We start from the raw sequence: 25,554 nt of genomic DNA, 5'->3' as shown, positions 1-25,554 counted from the left end.
GGAGGAGAAGGGGAGTGCAACATGCTAGGAGTGACCGGAGAGGTTCAGTGGTACAGAGAAATGGGGAATATGACAGTGTGGGAAGAGCAGCTTGGAGGTAAAACAGGATGCTTTCCTGAAGTGTTAGATCAGAAAGATTCATCTTCCCTACCTGGCAGCACGGTAATTTCAACCACCTACCCCTGTTCAGAGCCCAAAAGCACTGAACCTCTTTTAGCCCTGGTCAGGGGGCAGAAGGGTGGAGCACGCCCCAAGCTGCAAACTGAGGGCTGGGGTGCAAGGTATTTCTTCAAAATGGTTGTCTTTCAGCCAGGGAAGGATGCAGTGTTTCCAGTACAGGCATCTTTACCACCTCTATTGCCCTGGTGTGGGTACCTGGAAACACCCCTTCTCCCACATCAAGCCCTCAGGGCTCTGCAGACCACTCCTGGGACATCCCTTATGGTGGTGACCTCCCATGATATCATATCCTAGCAGCACTGTCCTCCCTGCCTGCCCCTACAGCATCTATGCAATGGGAACAGCCTCTCCAGCGCTGCTCTTTCCAATGACTCCCTTCCTACAGCACAGCTCCTGAGAGTAGGCACCATTCCCCTACTCCACCATAGCTTACTGGTGCCATTCCCCTGCACCATTGCTCCCTCCAGGTACCACTCCCTGGAGTGCTTACACCTACAGGTAGCATTGCCTACAGCGCTGTTCCCTACAGGCACCACTCCACTACCTCGGTACTGCTGACAGGTACATTGTCCCATGGCACTGTTCCCTATAGGTACTACTCCCCTACAGCGCAACTACCTACAGGTATCGTTCCCCTGCAGCGCCGTCCGCCACAGGTACCGTCCCCCCCGGCGCACTCACCGAATGTACCACTCTCCCGCAGCGTTGCTCTCTACAGGTGCCGTTCTCCTGCAGCGCCATTCCCGGGAAGCACCATTCCTCCACAACGCTACTGCCTACAGGTACTGGTCCCCCACAGTGCCACGTCCTCCAGGCACGGTGTTCTGTGCTGTTGCTCCCTCCAGGTATTGTCTCCCCCCACTGCTGTCTTCCCTTCAGGCACTGCTGCTCTAATGGTGCCATTTCCTCCAGGTACCATGTTTTACAGTGCTGTTCCCTCCAGATACCACTCCCCTGCAGTGCTGCTTCCTCCAGGCACCATTGCTTCATGGGCTGTTCTCTCTTCACTGCACCCTAACAGTACAGCTATATGGATAGTGTGCCCCAACATCCCATTGTTATATTGTTTTCTTATACTGGCAGCCCCGTTGCTACTTCTATTCTATTCTATTCTATTCTATTCTATTCTATTCTATTCTATTCTATTCTATTCTATTCTATTCTATTCTATTCTACTCCTTTCTTCATGACTTTACATCCAGCACTGCTTACCTTGACTTACCCCTCTCCATGCCTTTCCCCCACAGCAGCATGCCCAACCCAGCAGCCTGGAGGAGTCTCCCCACACTGTCAGCAGGAGATGCTCAACACCCTCTGCCCTCCTGGCCAGCTCAGCGTGAGCTTCCTTTAGTGTACAGGAGCTCAATGGCTCCTTCCCAACACATCTTCCCCTTGCAGAGGCTTTTGGGAGAGGGGAGCTGTGCTGTAGGTAGCTGTGGAGCCATGATCTCCTTTGCAAAGCCCAGGCACAAGGTCCCCATTCAAGGTCCCCAGATGAGGTGGGCACAGCCAGTGCATTATCCCCATCAGGGAATGCCCACCCTCTGGACACAGGGCACCAGAGCAGCAAGCTCACCTTCTGCAGCTCCTCAGTCCATCTCCTTTCTGGCCTCTGATTCCCACATCACACTTGGACGTGACCAGAGCCCTCTACCTCCAGAGCAGCACAAGCACAACACCAATTTCACTTTCCAGGCCTTGGGGAAGGCTGCTGGACTGCTGCCCATTTCCACAGCAATGCTCCAGAGATCAATGAGTACAGAAATATCGGAAGCTGAAAACACAAACGGAGAGCTCCTTGCAGTCCACGTCAGCCCCTATTTTTCCTAGACTGAGCTAACATCATCCCTACAACACCCAGGCAGACGGTTTGCAGGACCATTCCTAGCACTACAACACCCAGACAGACGGCTTTGGGGACCAATTCTAGCACTACAACACCCAGACAGATGGCTTTCCAAACTTAACACCGTCACTACAGCACGCAGACAGATGGCTTCTGGTATCTGAGATCGACCCGACACTGCCCATAAAGGTGGTTACTGCAGTTCAACGCCACACCTACAGCTCTCAGGGCAATAACGAGTAACACCCGCTCTTACAATAAATACTGAGGAAGATTCTCAGACTGATGCCAGCACACAGATGGATTTCTCCTAGGCACTAGAGTCAAGAGATATAACGTGCACAGTCATCTCCCCCAGACCCTACAGCACTGAGCATCTCTCCCCTCATGCTAAACAATAGTATCTAAACACCAGTACAGAGAGCTTGCTCCAAAGTTAATGGCCTGTCAGCCCCCAGATGCACGTGTGGATCAAACCATGGCCTCTGGAGTATATTGCAACAGCACACACTAACTGCATCAAAGCAAACGACTTCCCAGATCCTGCCCAGGGTATCACAGCAGAACCAGCATGTAATTAATGTGGACAGATGCCCCCACCAGCCTCAGCCTCAACCAGCACAGGTAGTGCTAAACCACTTGGTTGGCAGCGAGGGCATGAGCCCAGACTCCCAGAGGACATGTTCTCCCCTGCTCGCTGTAGCTGGAGCTTGAGGGACCACCTTCCCAGTGCTGTTATGCCTGCAAACTGCAGGCGGCTGTGCGACAGTGGCAGACTGACTGGGAAGCACAGGCATCCCACGGTCACATCGTCACAGCAACGGGAGGTGATCCGGACCCTGTGCCAGCAGCAGAGGCACCCAGACAGATGGCTCTGGCCACTGACCGTGTTCCTGCAGGGACCAGGCAGAGCTCACAGGGCTCAGCAACAGGCTATGGCACCCACAAGACTCCCAAAAGCACTATCTGCCCCCTGGCTTCCCTGCAATCCCTGAGATATCCAGCAAAACAAATTCAATCCCCCTATAACAGATTCTGTGCTTGTGGTGCCACTTACATGATCTCCTACCCTGGCACAGTGGGGCTTCAACCTTCGCTGCACTATAAAAAGCGGAATTAATACATTAAATTACTGAATAATTATGTTAAGAACTACCTTAATAGGATTATGGGGTTCAAAGGTTAGGAAATGCCAAAATTAGGATTGTTCATGAAGTCTTAATTCGTTTCATGAAAGTCTGCCTCATGATGCAGACCAGAATTATGCTCTGGTGGAAAATATTTTCCCTAGGGTCCCTTTGTGCCTCCAGGGGAGAGGACAGAACCACCTGGGAGATATAACAAGCTTTTCAGGAAGAAGAGGCTTTGCCAGTGAAACTCTACCCCACAAGCTGCAGAAACTGGGAAAGGTACAATGAAAGGGTCAAGAGATCACAGAAAATTACCTCTCTAAAGCCTGGGTCTGGAGGGTAGGGGGATTGCTTTACTACTGAGAAAAAAACCTGACAATTTCCTTTCCTACCTCCTTTCGGAAGTGAAATATCTGGACAGATTTCACTGCCACTTTTCAAAATATTTGGTAAGTGGCACATGTCCACTATGAAAAATTGTGTCCTTGCAGATAAAGTTTGCCAAAACTTCAAGCCACTGAAAACAAAGTCAAGTAATGAGCATTACTGGGCAATCCTCTTCACCCGCATTGCATAAAACACAGTAAGTCTAGCTCCAAAATGAAATCCCAGTTCCTATAATATCTAAACACTGTCCTCTGGCCAACCAAGAACTTCTCATGACACCTACAGACAACAGAAATTCACCACCAGAAAGGTCAAGGAGTCACGCAATAACCAAACCAAACCATGCAATAACCAAACCATCTTCCCAGTCTCATTATTTGCTCCTGCAATATCCAGCCCAGGTGAGTAACATCTCCTGTAGTACCTTCAGGAGTGCACAAAGGTCTTAACAAGTTGTGGCCAGCAGAGCAGCAGCCTTTCTTCCCCTCCTGCCCAAAGAGGAGGGGCAGGTCAGAGCACAAGGCTCTTCTGGCTTTTGAGTCCTCTCTTGCAAGGGCTAATGACGGTTATGTAAATACAAAGCCAAACACCACCTGCTATCCCCAGGGGCTGTCAGCTCATGCATGCCTTGTATGCACATTCCTGCTACCCAAATACCTACACAATTGCTCCTTCCACATCCTCACCTTGTCTTTGCAGATGCCTCCCATGCATAAGATTCCTCCCAGTCTCTCCCAGTGGGGGTCCCAGCCTGGGTCTATGGGGCTGACCTGTCCCCCTGTCCAGACATGGGGTCCCCAGGAACACATGGATGCGTGGCCCAGAGCCTCCTGTCATGCCCTGGGTACAGATGTGCTGCCAGCCGATGGGACGGGGTGACCAGAAGGGGCCAGGCCACCCCTGCCAGTGAGAGCTCTGGCTAAGCGCCAGCTGAGCTACAGGGTGCCTACAGCTGAGGTGCCTTTGCCCAGCCCTCCAGAGATCTCCAGCTGGGGTCTGCTGCATCTACGGCAGGAGAGCCGAGGTTGCGGCCCTTGTGGCACCAGGTCCTGGGAAGTTCCTGGTCCATATTGTTATGGGTTGCTGACATAAAGTGGTCTTCTTGCCCCATCTCCCTCCGCCCCTCTCAGACCATCACTGAGACACATCATGGCTTCTGGACGGGACTAGGGACCTGTCCCATGGCTGTGCCCTGTGCTCCTGCCACTGCTCCAGAGGCTGGGGCTTGCACTGAAAGCCTTTGGGCAGCAATGGGGGGGCAAGGGCAGCACCCCACATGCCCCAGGTCACCCCACAGGTGCCAGGCAGAGAATGTGTTAAAGCAGAAAATGCTTCTTACAGAAGGAACCTGAGTGGCTAATCCTTGAGCTTTACCTTGTGCCTGAGCCTGCGAAAGGCAGGGGTCTAATCCTCTCTGACCCAGCTCCTCTGCTCAGGCATGGAGCTCAGGAGGAGTGCATGGAGGGGTCCCCTCCATCCCACATCCCACACATGCTTCCAGGTGAATTGCAGCCCCCCACCTCTAGGGCTGGCCTCAGCACCCTCTGTCTGCTGCAGCCCACCACTCCAGCCAGCTTCCCTCCAAGGGTTAATCTTCCTCTCTAGAGCTTCTCAAAGCTAATTAGAAAGAGCCTGGGCAAGTGTGGTGGCAGACACCGCTGCACTTATCTCCCCACTTCCGGGGCTCTGCCCTTATCATTTAATTAAAGCTGCAGTCGTGCTTCCCTTCCTGGCAGCAGCTAATCAGGGAGGGCACTGGAGCTTGAGGCAACCTTTGCCAGTTCGCCAGGGAAGAAGCGGGAGAAGGGCAGGGAACATGCCCCGGGAAGGACAGTAAAAGGGAGAAAAAGATAAAGAAAGAGTGCCTTTGTGCTGGCAGCCCGGGGACTGGGAGGGCAGCGAGGGACTGAGCCCCAGCCCCAGCGGTAGTCTGCCAGCTGCAGGGCTGTGCATGAGGGGACACAGGGTCCTCTCAGCTCTGGATGGACATCCACGATCTCAGCCTGGAAGTGAGCCAAGAAAGCTGCCACCACCACAGGCAGGCTGGGAGGCACTAGAGGCTAGCTCCATCTCCCAGCAGGAACAGGACCCTGGACTCCCCGCCCTGCCCCAAGGCAGCTCTTTCGGCAAGGTGCGCTCAGGAGCACCCTGACACCAGAGCACATGCGTGCTGCGTGCCTCAGCGGCAGCGCAAGCCATGCTCAGCCCTCCCATAGGCAAGGAACAACCCGTGCCATGCAGTACCCAGCACCCCAAAGAAAACTGTGGACCCCCAGAGTACTGGGGAAAGGCCACGTCCAGGAGGGATGCCATCAAGCAAGAGGAGGGATATCCATCAAGCAACAGCAACTGCAGCAAGCTCCAGGACTCTGAGGGAGGGCAAGGATGCATAAGCCCTGAGAAATGCTGTTGTTTGAAGGCCACACTACAGTGTGTGGGCGCAGCTATGCAGGGACGCATGCTGGCGACATTCAATGAGAGACTCAGCCATTTTGGGGCAAACAACCCCCAACTGATGCTGACAGCTTCCATGACCAATTCCACACCTCTCTTCCAAAGCATGGTTAAGCTAATAGATCTTGAAAAGAAATTCTTATAACCAGTTTGTTAGCAGGACTGAGACAACATGTCTTGTTCTCAAAAAACAGCTGGAACTCCTCTGCTAAAACTTAAGAAAAAAAGAAAAAGAAATCAACCTGAGGGAAACCCAGCATGGAAAATTTAAGCTTTAGTGCTGGAAATCTGCTGAAGTGATAAGCAATCGAAAATAAGTCTGTATAATACAAAATGTCAAGCAGCCTGAGGCTGCGCAGTCTATATAATGATCCTCATTGCAGGTTCCAAAAGCTGCTCTAAAGGCGCAGCGTGGTTGGGAGATGTATGTGTGTGCTTGGCAAGCTCTGAGCAGGACAAATAGAGCAATTGTTTCAGCCTTATGCCAACACTGTACAACCCTTCCACTGCTCCTGGAAAGGGTGGTCCTCTCCCACCATCACTCACCCACTACTTCCTCAATCCTCCTAGTGTCCTAATCATATGAGTAAGAATGAACGCGTGATATTTTAATTTTTTTAAAAATTAATTTTCAGCAAGACCAGTTTTCTCACCTCACCTATGGGCTTGTGACGGATGGGAGCAAGCGGGTAGCCACATGCGCAGCCTAGAAGTGCAAGGTGCAAGGTGCACCAGTTCATGTGCAAAGGGACTTAGGAATACTGGTCTGGTTTTATGAGCACTCTCTGTGTTTGCTCCTTGGTGGCTGCCTTTCATTGTACGCTTGTATTAAAGCTCTTGTGTCAAGGAGAAAAGAACTGGCATACGCATGTTTGCCTTTGAACAAAACCATTGTCAAGCTCCATCAACAATTTAATAATCTTTCACTAGCAGGACAATGAATCAGGGGAAATTATTCTTGCAGGGGGGCCAGTAGCCACACAGCAAAGTGCTGTTCAAGGCCTTTGAAGTCACATAGGTGTTTAACTGACAAAAGAAATCACAACTTTATGAAAAGGGCTTGCCTCAACAAGGGGATCTGGAAACAAAGACCACTTGGAGAGAAGAAGAGCAGGAGAGAAGGAAGAGCCCTTGGAAGAGAGTCAAGCCAAACCCCAAGGAAACTGGGAGAGGAAATGACAGTATGGATTTGCATGCATATGCTTTGTTTTCTTTCCACAGATCTTTCCTAGGCTGCTTAAGAGTAAAGTGAACACATTCACTTGTCATTTCAGCTTTTGTACAGTCTTTTCTGATTGTAAAAATGTGCTGGTTGCCTGAACCATAATGCAGACATGGAGGAGGAAGAGGCCAGATCCTTGCCAGAAATTTGTGGTGGATATTTGAAGGATCGGGGATGGGCACTAAATCCAGAGCTGATGCTCCTGGACTGCCCTGAGGAGGAAATGTCTGCTTGCTGATGGAGGATGCACACACAGACCCGAATACCACACCCAGCCACAGAGAACCAAATGCACATGAGCATAGAGCAGTTTTGTGAGCATTAGACTGGGAGCATGGTCATGAAAATTTGGAGGAATGATCCAACACCAAATGAGGGTCTCTGATTGCTGATTGCTCAAAGATCAAGAGCAGCCCAAGCAGGAGAGCCCAAACTTCTGAACTACCCAGCCCATTTCTCTGCAGTGAAGACACATGCCATAAACCCAGCTGAAAATGCACATTACTGATGCCTCAAACACCCACAGGCTCAGAGGTTGAAAATCTGCAGTGGAAGCTAAATGGGAAGAGATTCTGTGGCTGGCACATGGCAGAAGCGGCATATGCACTGGTCAAATCTTCCTGTGGTGCAGCCAAAATACATGCCAAGAAATCAACCCAGGTGGTTAACATTTCTGAATTGAACCACTTGCCATCTTGCTGGCATGATTCCCCACTGAAGCATTGAAAGGATTTGCAGTGCTGATGGCCACAGCCAGGGAGAAGTCACCACCTCATGTAAAAATAGGAAGTATCAACACCAACGCAGTTTGCTGAACAAATAGGAGGATATCAGTGTGCTGATGCAAATGGGGAGGATTAGGAACGGGGCACACTGGTTATGGTTTGTTTGGAAGGCCCAGGAAAAAAACCCAGATGCTGATGAATTGCTCTGCCCTATGTTTGTTATTAGGATGGCAGAAAGGTGCTCTTGTGGGAGAGTGGGAAAAAGGATAATCATTTCCAATAGGGAATATCAACCTCCAGCTACCCCTGGGTGCTGCAGTTTACAGACTGCTGGAGGTTAGATGCAATAAAGTTTGCACCACTCCAGGGAGACCCGCCAGAGGCAGTCCTAAAGGCGCAGAATGAATAAAACAGGCTTTAAAGAACAAGCGAGGATTAAACCTGCTGCCTAACATCCTGGCAGGACAACGGGGATACATCATCGCCTTGCATTAGAGGCAGATTGGCAAAGGGGATTTGCCAGCTCTGTCACCCCCAAAGCACGACACAAGGGAACAGCAGGATGATCATGAGAAGATTTTGATTTCATGGTCCAACAGAGATGTATGGAAACTTGCAGAATCAGTCCAAGGGCATAATTTTTACAGTTTTTTTTTCAAAAGGGAGAAGATGGTAATAGCAGGTCTGCTTCTTATGCATAGTCCATAGCAATAGAAAATATGTGTGTGGCATTGAGCAAAGCAGCGGTGTACTTGTTCGAAACAGCAGCCCAGAACTGGACAGGTAAAGACCTCAAAAGGATCTGTGATTTGAGAGGTCTGGGATCAGCAATTGACCCTCTGACGTAAGCCATTAATCATCATTAAGGAGGTTTATGTCCCAAGGGACCAAGAGGCAAAACAAGGTGAGTCCTGTGTCTTATGATGTGAGTTAGCAAAGAGACAAAACAGGGCTTGGAGAATGAAAAATAAAGTGTGTGGGGGCAGCAGGGTTTACCTGCAGCGGGGAACTTCCTGAACACGGGAAGGGTTTGGGATCTGCCTGCTGAGGGAAACTGATAGGGTGAACAATAACGTCAAAGTAGCATTGTTTTCAGGAGAGGCGAGATATTTGCCTTCTCTCACTGATTTATCTGCATCTCTGTGGGTGCCCCTTCCTGTGTGGCTAATAAGCAGCAAGACACTAGACATGGAATACACAATTTCTTTTGCTTTTATTCATTTTCTTTCTAGATATAATAAGTCTTGCTTTTGTCAAGATCCCTGTTGTCTGAGTAATTTCATCTAGAGATCCTCAAGGAACAGAAATCTCCATACCCCTCCAAGTTTAATATCTTGGTTTTAGTTGGCATATTTTCAAGCAATAACTTATACAGCTGAAGAAGAAAAAAAGATTACTTATGTCTAATTGGTATTATACTAATTACCAGCAAAATACATCAGGCAAATATCACATCTACTCACTCTCTGTCATTTTACATTCCCTACTCCATCTTCTCTTTCCTCAGCAGCTATAAAACAACACAACATGCTGTTCTGACACATCCCTGAACAAAGACCATATCCTAACCCTCTCCTTTCTCTCACTGCCTCCTTGTTTTTTCATTTCCAAGCAAGGTTGTTTTAAAACAGACATGGACATATAACTGTTTGAGAATTGCTGGTTTTATGAACTTTTGCCTGTGTACTCCAGCATACTGCTCTTCCCTGCTGGATCCCTTCCTCAGCCTCGCACAGTGTTTCTTGTACAGAGGGTTTATGGCCATCCATGTAAGAATGTTTTACTTTTTATATCTGAATAAGTATACGAACACAGATAGACTAAAGTAGAGGCACACATTCTCTCATACATGAGCCATATAAGCTGATTTATTCCCCACTCATGGCATTTTTGACTGTTTACCCTAAATGATTTTAAAAGTGAAATAAGATAAACCTGATAATGCCAGTCTTTCTTACACTGGAGTATGGGTCCTTAGTGTAAATCTAAGCATCTCCAAGACCCTCCACAAGCACTGTTCTCATTGTCCAGCTCACTTTGAGGTTAGCCTGTTTTCACCTGGTTCAGAGCAGCTGTCTGTCAGACAAGAGCCCTGGTGCAGTTTGGGGGTGAGCACTGTGGAGGAACCCTTCTCAATGGACAGGATGGATGAAGCAACACTGACTGAAAGAGTTTAGCCTAGTAGACATAAGCTGTGCTGGGGCAGTTGGCTTCAAAGTCCAAGAACAAGATCTGGGTCTTTGTTTTTAGTGATACAGTGGTGGAAGGAGCACCCATGTAGGAGTCAGTATCCATCAGACCCTGGGCAGTCCCCTTCTTCCATCAGTGAAGTGCAGCCCTCCTTTCCGAAGAGGAGTGAGGCTGAAGCCCATTGCAAAGATTATCTGGGAAGCCTTGTACTTGATGCAAAGGCACAGCCTCTTCTCCATCCCACTGTCATCTCCAGTTTCAACAAACACAGACAACTTGTCACACTGCACGCCTCCAAGACCTGTTTAGATGTGCCTGCCTGGGAAAATGGAGCCTGCCAGCCAAAGCACATAAGCTTCCTCCATTGCTGCTTGTTGAAAGCTTCTTGTCCTGCTCAGACTGGGGAGAGGGCTGAGATGTTGGAAAAAGAGCCCAGGTCCAACCACACTGCCCCAGGAAGAAGGAGCTGACCACTATGTGGCTTCTCTGTTGTGTCAGCACTGGCCCTGAGCTGACTGCATGGTTGCATCAGCTGACATGAAATGAGCCCTGGTTCCTGCAGGGGAACCTCAGCTCTCTGAAAGGAAAGGCAAACGCAGGGGCTGATACGGTTAGATAACCTCTGAGTCAAAGCAGCCTATCCTTGGTATCTCTCGCCAGATGCCATGACTAATGTTAGATTTATGGAGTGTCCTCTCTGCAAGTAAAGCAAAGAGCTAGCGTTACAACCACTTAATGGAGGTGACTTCAAATCAGGATGGATGAGAGCTTGTGGGAAGGAGACAGGAAGAGAGATTCATTAATACTGAGAGCACAAAAGATAAAATCCTGGGGAAGAGCGAACAACTGAGACTGACATTTGACCTGTCTCAATAGCAAAGCTCACATTGATTTCACTGGGGACAGGAATGAATCCCTTATCCTCTATCTCATGCCCATGAGAGGGATTTTCCACCTGAAGGATCTACACCTGACCGATCCTTTAAACTCAGGCACATGCTATTTTTATGAGAAACAAAATGCAGTGTGAAGTCTTCAAGAAGCTCAAAGGGGAGACCTCACAAGCTTCCCTAGCATTAAGTTTAAATCCCACACTAATGCAGGTCCCTTTACATGGGAAGAGGAACTGCCAAGCAGGAAGGTTTATAGAGACATTCAGGAGCATTCAGAGGCAGATAAAGGGGAAGTCACTGAGTTAGATCATACAGGAGCTGGAAATGGCATGTCAAATTACTTCAAAAGGAGCTTTCTAAGGAAGCAGGTCTGTGAAAACAACAAATAGTCTGGCACTGCTGAGGGATCCTAGTTGTCTATTGCTTTTACACTTGGTCGCTTTTTCTGGTTTAGACGTATTCTAAACATGAACGCCAACCTCATCTGGCTGCTCACTGCCCTTCTACAAAATCCCTGTTTTCTGCAAGCTCATCTCTTTGTGGAGCCACAGAATAGTCAGGTTAGGAAAATTGCTCTGACTGGAGAGTAATATGGCAAAAAAAAGTGATCCAGCAAAACTTCAGCCTGATCAGCTCCCCAGTCCAGTTCGCCATGCAGCCAGACAAACAGCTGTGTTGGCACAACAGAGCACATGGCATAGGGACAGGGATGAGCAAACCAAGACACAGAGGAGAGGAGCTGCCTATTTTGGCACTCTTGCTAACAAAACACATGGGGTGCTGGCTGTAGTTAACAGGTTCATCAACAGAAATGCTCATAACTCAGTTGCTGGCTCTTCCCCATGGATGTCACATGGACCATCTGCAATTGCTCCAGAGCCCTTGTCCAAAGGCAGGACACCAGGTCTCAAGCCCTGTCCAAATGCATATTTTAAAATGTTATAGAAAAGACAAAAGACGAGTCTGAAGGAGCTTCATCCAACCCCTCGTTCTGAGGAAATGTTCTCTCTGGAGAGCAACATGGTACAAACAAAGAAGGGAACCACCCTCTTGTTCCTGTTGTGGATGTAAATCTGAAAGCCTCTTCCTTTAACACAGTTTAGCAAACTTGAGTTGAACATGAATAGTTTGAGGATGACATAAACTACTCTTTGGAAAAGAGACTTTATACAAGAAGGTGTGTTTAGATTTGGTCCAGATAAGAATAGCTATGCATGACCATTTACATGGACATTTTCAGCCATTGCCAGGCAAAAGCAAAAAACCTAAGAAGTCCTGTGGAGACTGAGTGTCAGCCACCTTGGAAGGTGAAGTTCCCTGTTTTGGTGTCACTAGGACAGTAGGAGTGCATGTCCTGCCAGGTCAGAGCTATGACCCAGCCCCAGGCCTGCTGAGATGAAATGGTGGCGGAAAGTGTTCCTGCCCTGGACTGGAGAAAGAACATGACGTTGCTTCATCTCCCTCATCCGGAAGACCGGGAAGCCCTCCTTTCCCTGGGAGCATAGAAGTCAACTTCCCTGCATAAGGTCGTTTATAGTTTTTAGACAAAAACTATATGCTCCCATCTGTTTGCAGTTGGTTGCTATAAGAAAAGTCTCAAAGTTTGCTGTGGGGCTGACCACGCCTAGCGAACAGAGTGGTTCCAAAAAGCAAGGTGAGTTTTGGGCTAGCTTTCAGCATATTCTCCAAGCCTGTGGTCTCTGCAGTATTGCCCAATAAAACAGCAAATTTAGAGCAGGGTCACCTCCCTGAGATGTGCACTCATGACAGTGCAGGAAGAGGATCATGTTGGGTAGGGCTTCCAAATGGAAGAAAGAATAAATATTAAGAAAAATGACAGGATTTTCTTCATCCGGTAGGTTCAAAGCAGGAAGAATGTGAAGGACATAAAAGAAGGGAGATGACATTCACCGATTTCCATCATCCTGCCAGAGGGAATGGAAGATGTCACATCCCATCCCAGGATCACAAGGAATAGCAGAAAACTCAAAAAAAACCCAATCTTGAATGCAGGAGACATGCATATAGCCACAGGGACCTATATATTCTGCAAGAGAAGGCACCTTCCTACTGAAATATAAAGCTTTTTGTCTCTTGGGCATTGCCTCAGAACAACTGTCCTGCCTAGATTTTTTTATAATCATGTAATGTAACCACAGTTCAGGGACAGAAGGGGTGAAAAAAGTAATCAGAATTCAACAGGGAAATTTGGTTCCTTCAAATAACTCCTCTAGAGATGTCCAGAATCTGCTAAGGATCTTTGGAGAACTTGAGGACAATCTTACATGTGTACTACCTCATAATCCTCTGAGACAAGAAAGACACTGTCAAATAAATTATTAAAGCTATTTTGGACGACGTCTGAACCAAGTAGCATCCTTCTTAGAAGGTCTTGAGAGGATTAAAGGCATTCTCTCTAGCTAGTAGCAATGTACTTGTTACTCAGTCTGGGGAAGTAAAACCAGCCGTATGCTGTTTACCCTGGGATCCTCGGTACAATTAAGAAAGGTGACCTGATTGATGTGGCATGACACAACTGCTCTGACCTGAATGGCTCTTTCATAAGAGAGAATTTACCCAGGCACAGCTGCTGGAAAATACGGAAAATAAGAAATAGGGTGAGAACAAGTTTGAAATTACAGCTCATACAGAAATGGCATGTCGAAACCAAGATGGTGTAATCCATGACCATTTGCAATCTGTCGGATGTTGTCTCTCGTGATAAAAATCTTCTCTCACATCTCTCTTCAGCAGTGATTAGGAAAATCAGAAATTGTCTTTGGGGATGAACCAATGTTAAGTGAAGAAAGTGGAGAAGCTCGCAATTTCTTACGAAGAAATGCAGATGTCTGTAGAGCTGAAGATCACTGAGAAACCCAGACATAATTTGTAGAAGTAGACATGCAGTCTTCATGCAGAAGATTGTCACAGAGACTATGCATACCCTAAACAAGAGCAGGACTTGGAAACTACTGGTAATGACAAAACATCTACAATAAGTAATTCCAGCCCTGATGTCAACACTCAGTGTTAAATAGGAAAGGGCTGCATATCAGTTAAAAAAAATCCCACAATGTTGCAGCTAGAGAGGTGTCTAAGCACCAGTCAGACCCAACCCAGTGGTCCTCAGCTGGTCAGATGCGTGACCTGCTGGTTCTCAGTCAGCAAATGGGAGACTGGTCTACAGCCAAGGACCTTCTTTCTTGATTTCATGGACAGCAGCATTTATCCTATCCTACACCATACCTTCAGTTTTCTCCCACAAGGTGTAAGATCTTTCAGTAACAGAAGAGGTCTGTGTACCAGACAACTGATCTGGGCTCACAGGCCTTTGACCGGGAATGGCGCAGAGCTAGCTCGAGTCCCACACCCCAGACGGGGACCCAGTAAAAAGCATTCCTCAGCGCTCTGCAACAAAGCAAAAATGCTGCGGAGTACGTTTGAAAAAAAATCCGCAGACTGAACATGTGCCTGGAACACTTTCATCAAGACAAAAGGGACATTTAAAGATAATGCAAAAAAAAGAAGAATAGGTTTTAAGATCTAGAGACTTCACTCTGCCAGAGGAAGAGACAGAAAGTAATTTTTTTTGTCCCGTCTGCTGGCTGGAAGGAACTGAACAACAATAGCAGGGAGAACCTTAAAAAGAAGCTCATGACCAGACTGACACTAAGCAGAAGACAGGAGATAGTGGCTATCCACTGCTGCAAATCCACCTCATCACCATGAGCAGTGAGAAGGGACCACTGGGAGCCCTCTTCTGAGCCACACACCTTCTCAAAGTGCTGTGATATTGCAGGGTGCACACACAGCCCAGTGCCAGCCAGAAGCAGCTCTGCTTGCAGGTGATGGACATACATGCCTGTCATGAGACTATGAAGACAAACACTAGCAGTCACATTATCTCTGTGCCTCGTGCTACTGTGGATATCACTGAGTGCTGCTGGAGAGTTGTGGGCTATCAGCTGGGCACATCCACACCGCTAGAAGGTTGCTGGCAAATTGGTGATCATGCAGAGAAAAAAATGCTATGAAGGAACAGAAGACTTGAACTATAATCAGAAGTGTAGCAAAGGGGAGCAGGAGGGAAAAATCTCCCCAGGCTGCCTTTGCAAGGGTTGCCAAAAAGCAGCACATACATCCAAGATGTGCCAGATGTTGCTGCTGCCCAGGAATGGGTCTGCAGGTCTGTGGTGGCGTCACGAGCAGATGGCAATGGCTGGGAGGAGCACAAGGAAGGGTGGGAGGAAAGGAAGAGAGACCCAGCTGCCAAAATGTCTCGCCTTGGCTCTGCTCACAGTAAGGGACTTGACTCAGTTTTTGAGTGTATCAAAGAGAACTTTAAATGTTGACTTGCTTGCATGTGATCTACAAGTATGCATCAAGTCAGGTGTCTTCTAATATCGTAAGATTCAATGGAAAGAAATGGGAGCTAGAGTACCTTAAGCAGAGTTTAAGTGTAGGCTTGTGAAACTGGGGGCAGACAGAATCTGGAAGGGCTCACCAGGGGTCTCGCACACTTGCCACCATTTGCAATCTGCTATCAAAATGGGATCTTTTCAAAGGAGTGCTCCCGCTCAGCCATGGTGAGACGCAGAAATCACAGGGTGAAATTTTATGGCCTGTCATGCAGGGTTTAGATAAGCTGCTCCTCCTGGCTTTACAAAGCATCAATCTACCAATCTTTCTTGAAACCATGAAAAATCTGCACTGAAAGGGTTTTATTAAGTCCAGCAGTCAAATTCTGGAAATGGTATCTCAATTCACTTGCTCAAGCTGTGCTGAGGTGTACAGAGGAGGTAGGAAACCATGAGAAAAAGGCTGGTCTTGTCAGAAAAGCCTATGGCTGTAAACCAGGAGAGAGAGGTCTACATCCAGCTCTGCCACAAAGTCCCAAAGCCATGCTGCTCATGCCTCGTACGTCAGCAGCTGCCCAGAGGCAGCCGATGCAGCCTCAGCTTTGCTGTCCAAGAGCAGCTGGAGACCTGCCTCATGGCTCAGGAGCACTGGGATGATATGGTGGCTCTCGCCCTCCAAAAAGAGCAGACCAAGGAGCTGCCAGCTCATCCAGGGGTCACCCAAAGCTAGCAGACATCTCAGAAATGCAGATTATAATTTTTTATTTCATTCCCCACCTATAGTGGAATTTCTTCCCTGGAAGGGGAGCTGAGAGGATAAACTCATTAACATCGGTGAAGTACAGATACTACTGCACCAAGTGCATTGCGAAAGCTCATGAGATGATTGTTAATTGCATATTCAGTGCGGGGTTGTAATGACATGCATTAAAAATGGCACGAGGTCCCCACTTTAAATAATGGGGATAAAACAGATTACATGTTTGCCCCTGTTCTGTGGGTTGAAGAACGTAATTCAGAAATACTTCATCCAGTATATCGTCATCTCAGGTACCTTCATACCACACAGGGACAGAGTGAACCTGCCTTCATGTAATGTTTCCTAAATTGCACGTATTTGGTCCTGTAATCTTGCTAAATTCTCTCCATCATCAATGGAGAGAGACTGGCACTTTCATAATGCAAGCTCTGCATGCATTATAGCAGGGCAGATCCTCTGCAGAGCAGAATCACTCCCAGGCTCCTTCCAACTAAAGCAAATCTGTGATACAGGGGGAGCAGATGTCTTTAGCAAAAGCAACGGGTGGCCAAGTGGGAGACTAAGCTCAGTTCCCAGCTCAGTGTAACCCACAGAAGTGGATAACAGCACGGCAAAATGTTGGGGAGGAAACAGTGGGCAGCTAGGTAAAATACCAGGGATGATAAATGCCTGGGATGACTGAGGAGCTGGCACATCAGTGCCAAGATACTGGAGAAGTCTTCATCAGAAACATCGTAATTCCTCCTGAAAAGGACCTGGCTCAGCCCCTGCAATACAGCATTTTACTGCAGTCTGCACAGTAAAAAGTGTCCAAAAAAGGAGGACACTGATATGTGTGTTAATCAAGTGAAGAACCATCTACAAAGAAAAGGCATGGATCTGTCTTCCAGTTGAAATGCTATAAATAGCCTTGCATACTTGCTTATCAGATTGGTTCGGCTGCAGGGATAATCTCCTGGAGAAAGCAATGGAAGCCCTGTTATGTTGGATATTTATAACTAGATGAAAGCCTAGAAAATGCACAGTCGTGTCAGTCTTGCACTCGTGCCGCAAGATAGGATGTGTGGGATTCAATTCATCTCTTCAGTTTAATATAAGGTCAAGAATGGCTTAGTCTTCCCAGCTTCACAAAAAACATAATCTGATCTCTTTGAGGGGCTGGTGCTGCTCAAGCAGCTGCAAATGCCAAGACAAGGGCATGGTGGGACAGTTCCCAGAAAGGTCATGATGGTCCCACATCACTGGAGACTCTTTGCAGGAAGCAAGACATTACCCTTCTCTGGACAAACAAGATGGAGAGGTCTTCTTTGTGCCACAGAGAGGTCTGATGTGCCACATCTCGGGCAGGTGGATCGTGGGAAACACAACTCTGATGAACTGATCTAACACAATCAGTACTTCCTAATCTCCACATCACCTAGCCTGGTGCTAGAGTCCCCTGATAGTCTGCTTAAGGGATCACAACCCTGACCCCAGCCCTTCAAGTTCATTGAACTGCCTTTGCCAGATTATCTGCAGAGCACCAGGACTGACCGGTGAATTCCCCAGAGCCTTGGCCTGCCATGGCCTCTGCACTGAACCTGGTTTATATAGGTCAGAACAGCTGCTGGAGGCACTGGAGCCTGACTTCCCAACCACTGCCACGTGAAGGGAGCCAAGCCAGGACAGGCTGGGGGATGGTGAGCAGAACAGGGTCACAGTTATCCCCTGGGAGCCTCTGCACATGTCTGTATCACAGGTGGATTTGTTCATGGATGGGTGTGTGGTGATTTCTGTCCTTCTGAGCTATGAACATACACAGGGACTCTTGTGCAAAGGGAAGGAGCTGCCCAATTTATAGGGCAGGTTGGGTTTTGTGATGCTGTGGGCAGGGAGCCATGCCTGGCTGCTCTGTCCCTGTGACAGCCACTGCTCTGGGCAGTGTCCCCTAGCCTTCCTCGGGTCTGGTCATCCCCATCGGGCTAACAATGAACATCCCAAGGACTACAGGCAGCCCTCTCTCCCTCCATCTCCTGCTGCAGACCCTCCGGGTCCTCCTCTCTCTCTCTCTCTCTCTCTCTCTCTCCTCTTTCTACTTTTAGCCCTGATCCTCCCTCATCATCTCTGGGTTGCCTTCCACCTTCAGGGTCTCAAACTTTCCTCTTTCAGGCCCATCATCATCACTGCCCCACTATATCCTTCAGCACAACCATGTGGCATGTCCTTGCTCACATGCCCCTCAAGCCTCTCTGGAGGCACAGCCTGGTAGTCAAGGGCACTTGGGAAGTCCAGTATTGACATCCCATGCCAGGACTCCAGGAACCTCTCCATAATGCTCTTCCCACTTGACTGGCCAGTACTCTTGGGAAGAAAGTGATCTGCACAACACTCCTAGACAGGAGTGTGCCTCATATTGCAAGAGCAAAAAATAGATTTGAGAACCCTGCCAGACCTGGCACCACCATGCCTTGCTTCAATGGTCGTAGCATAGGGAACTCCAGTGTTACTCCAGGAACTAACCTGGCAAGAAAGAAGAGATGTTCCACTAGACCTTCAAGATGACAAATTACCCCAGGGCCCATGTGTTCTTTAATAGGGGGACCCAGCAGGTTTGCAACTCCCTAGACCAGCTGAACACACTCTCAGCCATTTTCATACCACATACAGACCTGTCCCAAAGTCAAGAGTGCTCCCAGAAGTAGGAGGAGACTTCAGGAGACCCTTTGCATCTCCTCCTTTTCCCTCCCAGAGGTTTTCTTTGAACTTGCCAGCTCCACTGCAACCTCCCCTCAGTACAAGAGCACAGAAGGCAGCAGGTATAGGAAAGTAGATGTTATGTGCACAGCCAGAGCCAAGTCCAAGGAAGCAACTTAAGCTGGCCAGCGAAGACAGCTTGGGGAGTGGGCTCATTGAGGGTAGTCAGGCAGGCAGCACAGAGGCAGCACAAGGAGCAGAACTGGGGTTGAAGCTGCGCCAGGGCAGGGGAAAGCCAGCTCTCCCGCGGTGAGATTGCAGACACCTCTGGTGGGGTTCTCAGCTTAAGGTGGACCCAAGCAGGAGGTGACCTGAAGGGCCCAATGAAGGCAGGACACGTCGCTCTCGGGTTTACCACCACCACACTCTCTGATCCTGCACTCCACACATCCCCTCACCACAGTCTGTGCCACTAAACCTGCTCTACTCCTCTGCTCCCCAGGAAACTCCCACGACAGCACAGAGAGCTGCATCACATCCCATCTGTCCCTACATCCCTACCCTGCCATGGAGGGAAGCACCCATGGGACCACCTGACTGCAGTACACAAGCTCATCATCAGTTGGGCTACAACCCCCTCTGCATGCCACCTGCGCTGCCATCTCGGACCATCCTGTTGGGCCCCCTGCCTACCTCATGCTAAACCCATCTGCCTCCTGCCAAACCCATATGACCCCTCACTCTTCCCACTCCCACATCTCCTAGCCTCCCCCAGACCTCCTCTCCCTCACCCACCTCTCCCCTCCCCACCATGTTCTTGCTTCTCTCTTGTTTTGAGCCTCACCTCTTCTCCAGTCTCCCAGCCCCACCAGACTTGAGCGTGGCAAGCCTGCCCCAGCCGAGCTCCTCACCCCATCTCACCCACACCAAGGGAGGTGCGGCATTGGGGATGAAGAGCCTCAGGTGCAGGGTCCCTGGGGAGGGGCAGGCACACATGCGGCGAGCACATACCATTCTCAGGATGCTCCATCTCCCCGATGCTGCCATCGGGCGTGGTGCGTTCGTAGTGATCCTCAGGCAGGGCTAGTGGCCCGATGCGGGGCCCCGACGATGATTTGCTGCTTGGGGTCTCTGATTCCTCCAGCCCACTGTCGTAGTAGCTGTGCTGGGAGGGATCCTGCAGGTCCTGAGCCTGGCTGGCTGCAGAGAACGTCACTCGGCGATGAGGTAACTGGGAGAGAAGAAAAAAGCTGTTGCATCACCCACCCAGCAGATGAAGGCAAAGGGAGGTCACCAAACCTGACCCCTAAACAGAGGCAGAGTGCTCCTGTCCACCACTCCTGACACCAGCAGTGTCCATCATCAGCCCCCCCACAGCCAGCCCGACAGACACGGCACTGGGCTCCACCCCAGCCAAGAGCATCCCATCAGACACCACCCATGCAGGGAGCACGCCTGGCATGGTACCTGTGCTCCCCTGACCCAACACCTCCCTCCACAGCTCGTGCCCCAGCCTCCTCTTCCACCCAGAGACAACCCTGGGCAGATGCCCTCTCCCATGACAGGCAGGCTCCAGAAAGGTCCCCTGTTAGCACAGCATCCTGAATCACTGGCCCCCACCCCACTCTTCATCTGAAGTCTCCACTCTGCACTCAGACTCTCCTCAGACACCCACCTGGCCAAACCCACCCAAGAGCCTCTCTAATGGGATCACTGCCCAGCACAGAGATATGGTGACATCATCCCTCCCCTTTCAGCCTCTGGTCTGACACCATCTCTCATCCTAAGAGGTTCTCCATCAAGGATCACCATCGCTTCTTTTGTCTGCTTGTTAAACATTTCAAAGACCCTACTTCACACTTTCTCTCCCCAGCTTTGCCTTGTGTTTAGGAGGAGTTCCCTGCAAACAACCATTAAACTACACCATTATCCTCCTCCAAATCCTTCCATACAATCCTTCTTTGTTATGATTACCAAGGAGTGGAAAGGGTAGCACAAGTTCATAGGGCAAGAGCAGTATGATGAGTGCAGAGAATGAAACACAAACACCAAGAGAGAGGAAAAGACACAAAATCACCCACAAATGTAGGAAGGAGCTATTTGATGGGGATCTGAAGGTGATCAGGAGAGAGAGGAACCAACACACCATTTAGGCTGAATACCTTTTTTTGCTGATGACTTTACTACAACTGAGTGGCAATCAGGCATCCCACACAGCTAGCACCAACGAGGAAGGGGAAGGAATTGAGACTAACGGAGGGAAGGAACACACAGGGAGCATTTAGATAAGCTAGCTGCTTTTAGGATGGTTGAACCTGATTAAATTCACCCCAGGTGCTTAGAGACCTGATTTAAGCAAGTTCAGAGCTGTTAGGGCTTTTTTTTTTTGGCTTTTTTTTTTTAATATATACTTTTTTTAAAGAATTTGTAGAAAATCAGGGAGCTTCCAGAAGACTGTAAGTGAGCTAAAATAGCTCCTGTCTTTAAAGATGAGAAAAAAGAAGATCTGGAGAATTATAAAACAGTTAGCTTAATTTCAGTTCCTGGAAAAATACTGAAACAGATAAAAGAACTCTTTGTAAGTACCTACAAGATAACAAGGAAATGAGTAACAGCCACTGTAGGTTTGTCACAAACAAACATGTCAAGCCATTGAACTTCTTCCTTTGAAAAGACATCAGGCCTTGTGTATGGAGGAGGAGCAGTAAATGTTATATCTTGACTTTAGGAAGTTTTTTGACGCTATTTTAGACAATATTCTCATAAGTAATGCAGGAAAACAGTGTAGGTGCAGCATAGTATTTTTCTGCTTAGGTGCAATTTACTGCAGGGTGGATGCAAAGCATTTAGAAAGTTGCATTCAGAAAGTAATTACTGAAGACAGGCCTTTCAGCTGGGACGATGTATCAAATGAAATTCTTCGGGTTGTGTTCCGAGTCCATCGCTAGCCTGTATTTTCATTAACTGCTTGGATGACAGATGTGGAATATATCTGTCACATTTGCACACTTGGGAAAAATAATCACCACGCAAGCAGCAGGCTGGCTGAGGGATTGGGGGTTACAACAGATCATGGGTTGACTATCCATCAACAGTGTCAATCTCTCACCAAAAAATGCATCTATATTGGGATGCGCAAACAGGCGCTTTGTCTTTAAGTCACAGAGGGATCTGTCTGCTCTGCTGGGTTCAGGCAGGACTTCAGCGGCAGAGCTGTGTCCAGTCTGGGCACCACTTTCAAGAACAGATGCACCAGTTAAGCAGAGAATAGAAACAAGCAGCTGTTAGAAATCATGACAAAACCTAGAAAGACTGAGGAAACTGGTCTGGGAAGGAGAAGGCTAAGGGTGGCAAAGGCATCACTCTTCAAGCTCATGAAAGCCTTCTGCAAGGAGAAAGCTGCTGCTTTTAACCATGGACAGAGAAGAAGGAATGGACTTCACCTGCAGCAGGGAAGACCGAGGTTAGTCACTACGGAAAAAAATACAGTGGTAGGTTTAGCCAAGTGCAATAGATTGCCACAGCAGACGGTGCAATCTTTGTCATGAAGGGATAGGCAAGCACCTCTCAGGAGGTCTTCGTGCGCAGCTCTGGAGGAGCTGAGGTGAAGGCAGTCCTGCCCACAGCAGAACTGTGTGCAGGTGACCCTCCAGACGTCATCCCCCAGCCAGCTTTGTGGGCTGTGCAGCTGTGTAAAGCCTGAAAAAGCCTCCACTGCACAGACGTCACTACCCACCATGGCAGGCAGTGCTGGCCCACAGCTTCTTCCTGCACCCCGACTGAAACTTCTTTCCTCCATCGCTGTGGCTCATCCCTAGCTAAAAGCTTCTGCTTTCACCTAGGCTTGTAAAACCCCAAACAGCTAGCGTTCCTTGGGGTGCCTGCAATAATACAAACGGCCTCAGAAACTCAGCCTGTGACAGCTACTATCCCTCCCCTGAGGGGTCTCCTGCCACACAGCATCACTTTTACCTAAAAAATACCTCCTTTAAGTGTCAGATCCTGCCTGGCAGCCCTTAGAAGGGCTCTTCTCCTCACTGCAGGGCAAAGGCAATCCACATTCAAGCCCAATCCCCTCCAAGCCTCCAAGACTGCGCAACAGCATGGCACTGGCAGGGGTTAGTGCTCCCCTTGTACTCTGCACAGTCCTAGTAGCTTGTGTCTGGCTGAAGCTCTCCACCCAGAGAGCCTTGTTCTGGAGTCACGGAAAGACTGAATCCATTTGTTTGGCACTGACTTACAGAAATTGGGTTTTGTATGACCTTTCTCTGCTAGGTTAAAGAGCCTTTCAGCATGCAGCGTTTTCTGCACAAGAAGTTCCTTGTACAGCGCAATCAAGGCACGCCTCAACCTTCTTTTTGAGAAGTTAGACAAACCAGGTTCCTTAAGTCTCAACCTGCAAGCCAGCGAATTAGTTTTGTGGCCCTCATCTTTACCTGCCCGAGTTTTTCCCCATTCCTCACCAGAAGCGATCACTGTGAGACTGCTGATGCCATCTCACCAGGGCTTTCTGCAGAGCCTTGTTTTTCCTCCTACCTCTCAGTTTTTTTCATCTGAGGGCTGTATTAGCCCTTTGGCAGGAGCACCACAAGTGCTCACACTGAGCTACTCATGCAGTGTAACCCTTAAATCCATTTTAGAGTCAGTGCTTTCCAGGATATAAACCAGCATTCACTATTTCTCAATGTACAGCTTTGCATTTGGCTGTGTTAAAATGCACTTTGTTTAAATGGGCCCGGTTTACCAAGCAATCTGGATTGCTCTGCATGACTGCTCTATCCTCATCATGATCTCCCACTCCACCAATCTCCGTGTCAGCTGCAAATTTTATCAGCGGTGATTTTATATTTACTTCCAGATCATTGATTACAACGTTGAATGGTAGCAGGCACAGTACTGCTGTGGAAGAGCTCCTCTAGGAGAACCTCGTTCCACGAGGACTCCCAACCAACGACTGCTTTTCTTCGCGGAGCTGTTGATAAACCAGATCTTCATCTATTTAACAATGCTTTACTTATAATGACTAGTGTTAATTCAAAATAATAATAATAAATAATAATAATAATAATAATAATAACAACGCATTATCAACTTGGCTCTTCATCAAGCTCCAAGCTGATCAGCTGTATGCTGTAATCTCACACCAACATAAAACCAGCTCTGCTGCTTCAGACCCACAGGTATGCCTAGAGTAGATCCTGTTTCTCACAGTGGCCAGGAGCAGACGCCTAAGGAAAGGTTTAAGAACTGGACCTGTCATGTAATGACACTGCCCAGTATCCCTCCCCATCAAACTGCGTTGACTGACGTCAATGCTGTTTCCATCATTGAGCTTCCTGCCTTAGCTATTAATCCAGTTGTTCCCTGGGGCTGGTGAGGACAGTGTGCGGTGCACACAGCATCCCCATCGCTATTGCAGCTGGCTCATGGCATCACTGCCCTCCCACTCCTCGTGGCCCACATCCTGGAGTCCCCAGCTCCATTAACACCGCAGGATCAGAGAGCTCCTACTCTAGATCTTTAAAGACTCTTTGGTGCAAATTATTTTATCCGATTATTTCAAATATCACTATTGGGAGGAGATGATATTTTGAATGTCTTTGCTGGTTACCAACACATTGGCAGGTACTGAATCCTACATTATATCTCAGTCCAGATCACTAGAAGTATTTATTGAATACTTGTGCATTTTTCTACATAATTAACAATTTTGCAGTCTCCAGTTGGAAATGACAATTGCTGGATTCCACCTCTTCCTAACACATTTTTTAAAGTACTCCTTATTGTGTTTAGTGTGTCAAAATTGCTTTTCCCCCAACGTTTTTGGCTTTCCTTGTCAAATTTTCTACACTCCATAACTACTCATTTCTCCTAATTGCTCTAGGCTCCCTCCCTTTTGCCTTTTTCCCCACTAGTATTTATTGTTTTTCTATTTCTAACTGCTGTCTCCACTTTGCCACTGCACTAGAATAGGATTTGGGGCAAAGCTGTCTGTTTTCTTAGCTGAGGAATTGTGGCTCTGAAAAAACTCCTTTCAAGGTGTCCCCAGTGCTCACTCGTATTCCTGATGGGGAGACATGCCTGTGCCAGCCTGTACATCTGAGGAGCACACGGAGCCCCCGTCCCCCACTTTCCGCAGGGAGCCCCAGCACCGGGCCGCCTCCAGCACCAGCGGATGCTCTGATGAAGACATTCATCCCCCGGTACATCCTGCGGGGTTCTGTTGTGCCGCAGCTCAGTTTTTTTTTTTCCTGAGCAAGGACTCGTTTGCAGCTCATACGTTTAATGACCCCCATTCTCTGTGAAGTGCTCTCACGCCTTTTTGAGTCCACGCCTGCTTTTGGCCCCCGTGGCATCCTGCAGCAATGAACTCTCTGCCCGTGTGCTGGGTGGAAAAGCACTTCCCTTTGGTTTTACATCTGCTGCCTGGTAATTTTTCCTTGAACTTCTCCTACCTGCAGGGTTATAAGGAAACATGAGTAATTGCTCCTCGCTCTATCCCTTTCCAATTTCACAGATCCGTGCCGCATCCTGCTCCGCTGTGTCCTCTGCGAGCTGCAGCGTGCGAGTACGTGCAGCCCCGTCCTCCTGCAGACTCCGGGCAGGTCGGGCCAGCTTTGCTGCCCTTCTCTGTGCCTGTTCCAGCTCTGCCACAGCCCTTCTGCAGCAGGGAAGGCAGGGTCACACACACGGTTCTAGTTTTGGGGCTTTGACAGTAGCAGAGACTTGTTCTGAT

The 25,554-nt window shown here is 48.6% G+C and overlaps 1 protein-coding gene across 2 annotated transcripts in view; it reads right to left on the bottom strand.

Annotated features, from left to right (window-relative positions):
* PCDH1 (protocadherin 1) overlaps positions 1 to 25,554 on the bottom strand; it is a 53,207-nt gene that overhangs the window by 5,570 nt on the left and 22,083 nt on the right. For both annotated transcript variants that reach the window (XM_074883924.1, XM_074883925.1), the window contains exon 4: positions 19,830 to 20,049. In XM_074883924.1, the coding sequence (XP_074740025.1) occupies positions 19,830 to 20,049 (220 nt within the window). The remainder of the gene's footprint in view (positions 1 to 19,829; positions 20,050 to 25,554) is intronic.

The sequence above is a fragment of the Strix uralensis genome, chromosome 14 (genome assembly GCF_047716275.1).
Source record: "Strix uralensis isolate ZFMK-TIS-50842 chromosome 14, bStrUra1, whole genome shotgun sequence".
NCBI lineage: Eukaryota > Metazoa > Chordata > Aves > Strigiformes > Strigidae > Strix > Strix uralensis.
The sequence above is the reverse complement of the archived record's forward strand: the minus strand, read 5'-3'. Positions and strand labels throughout refer to the sequence as shown.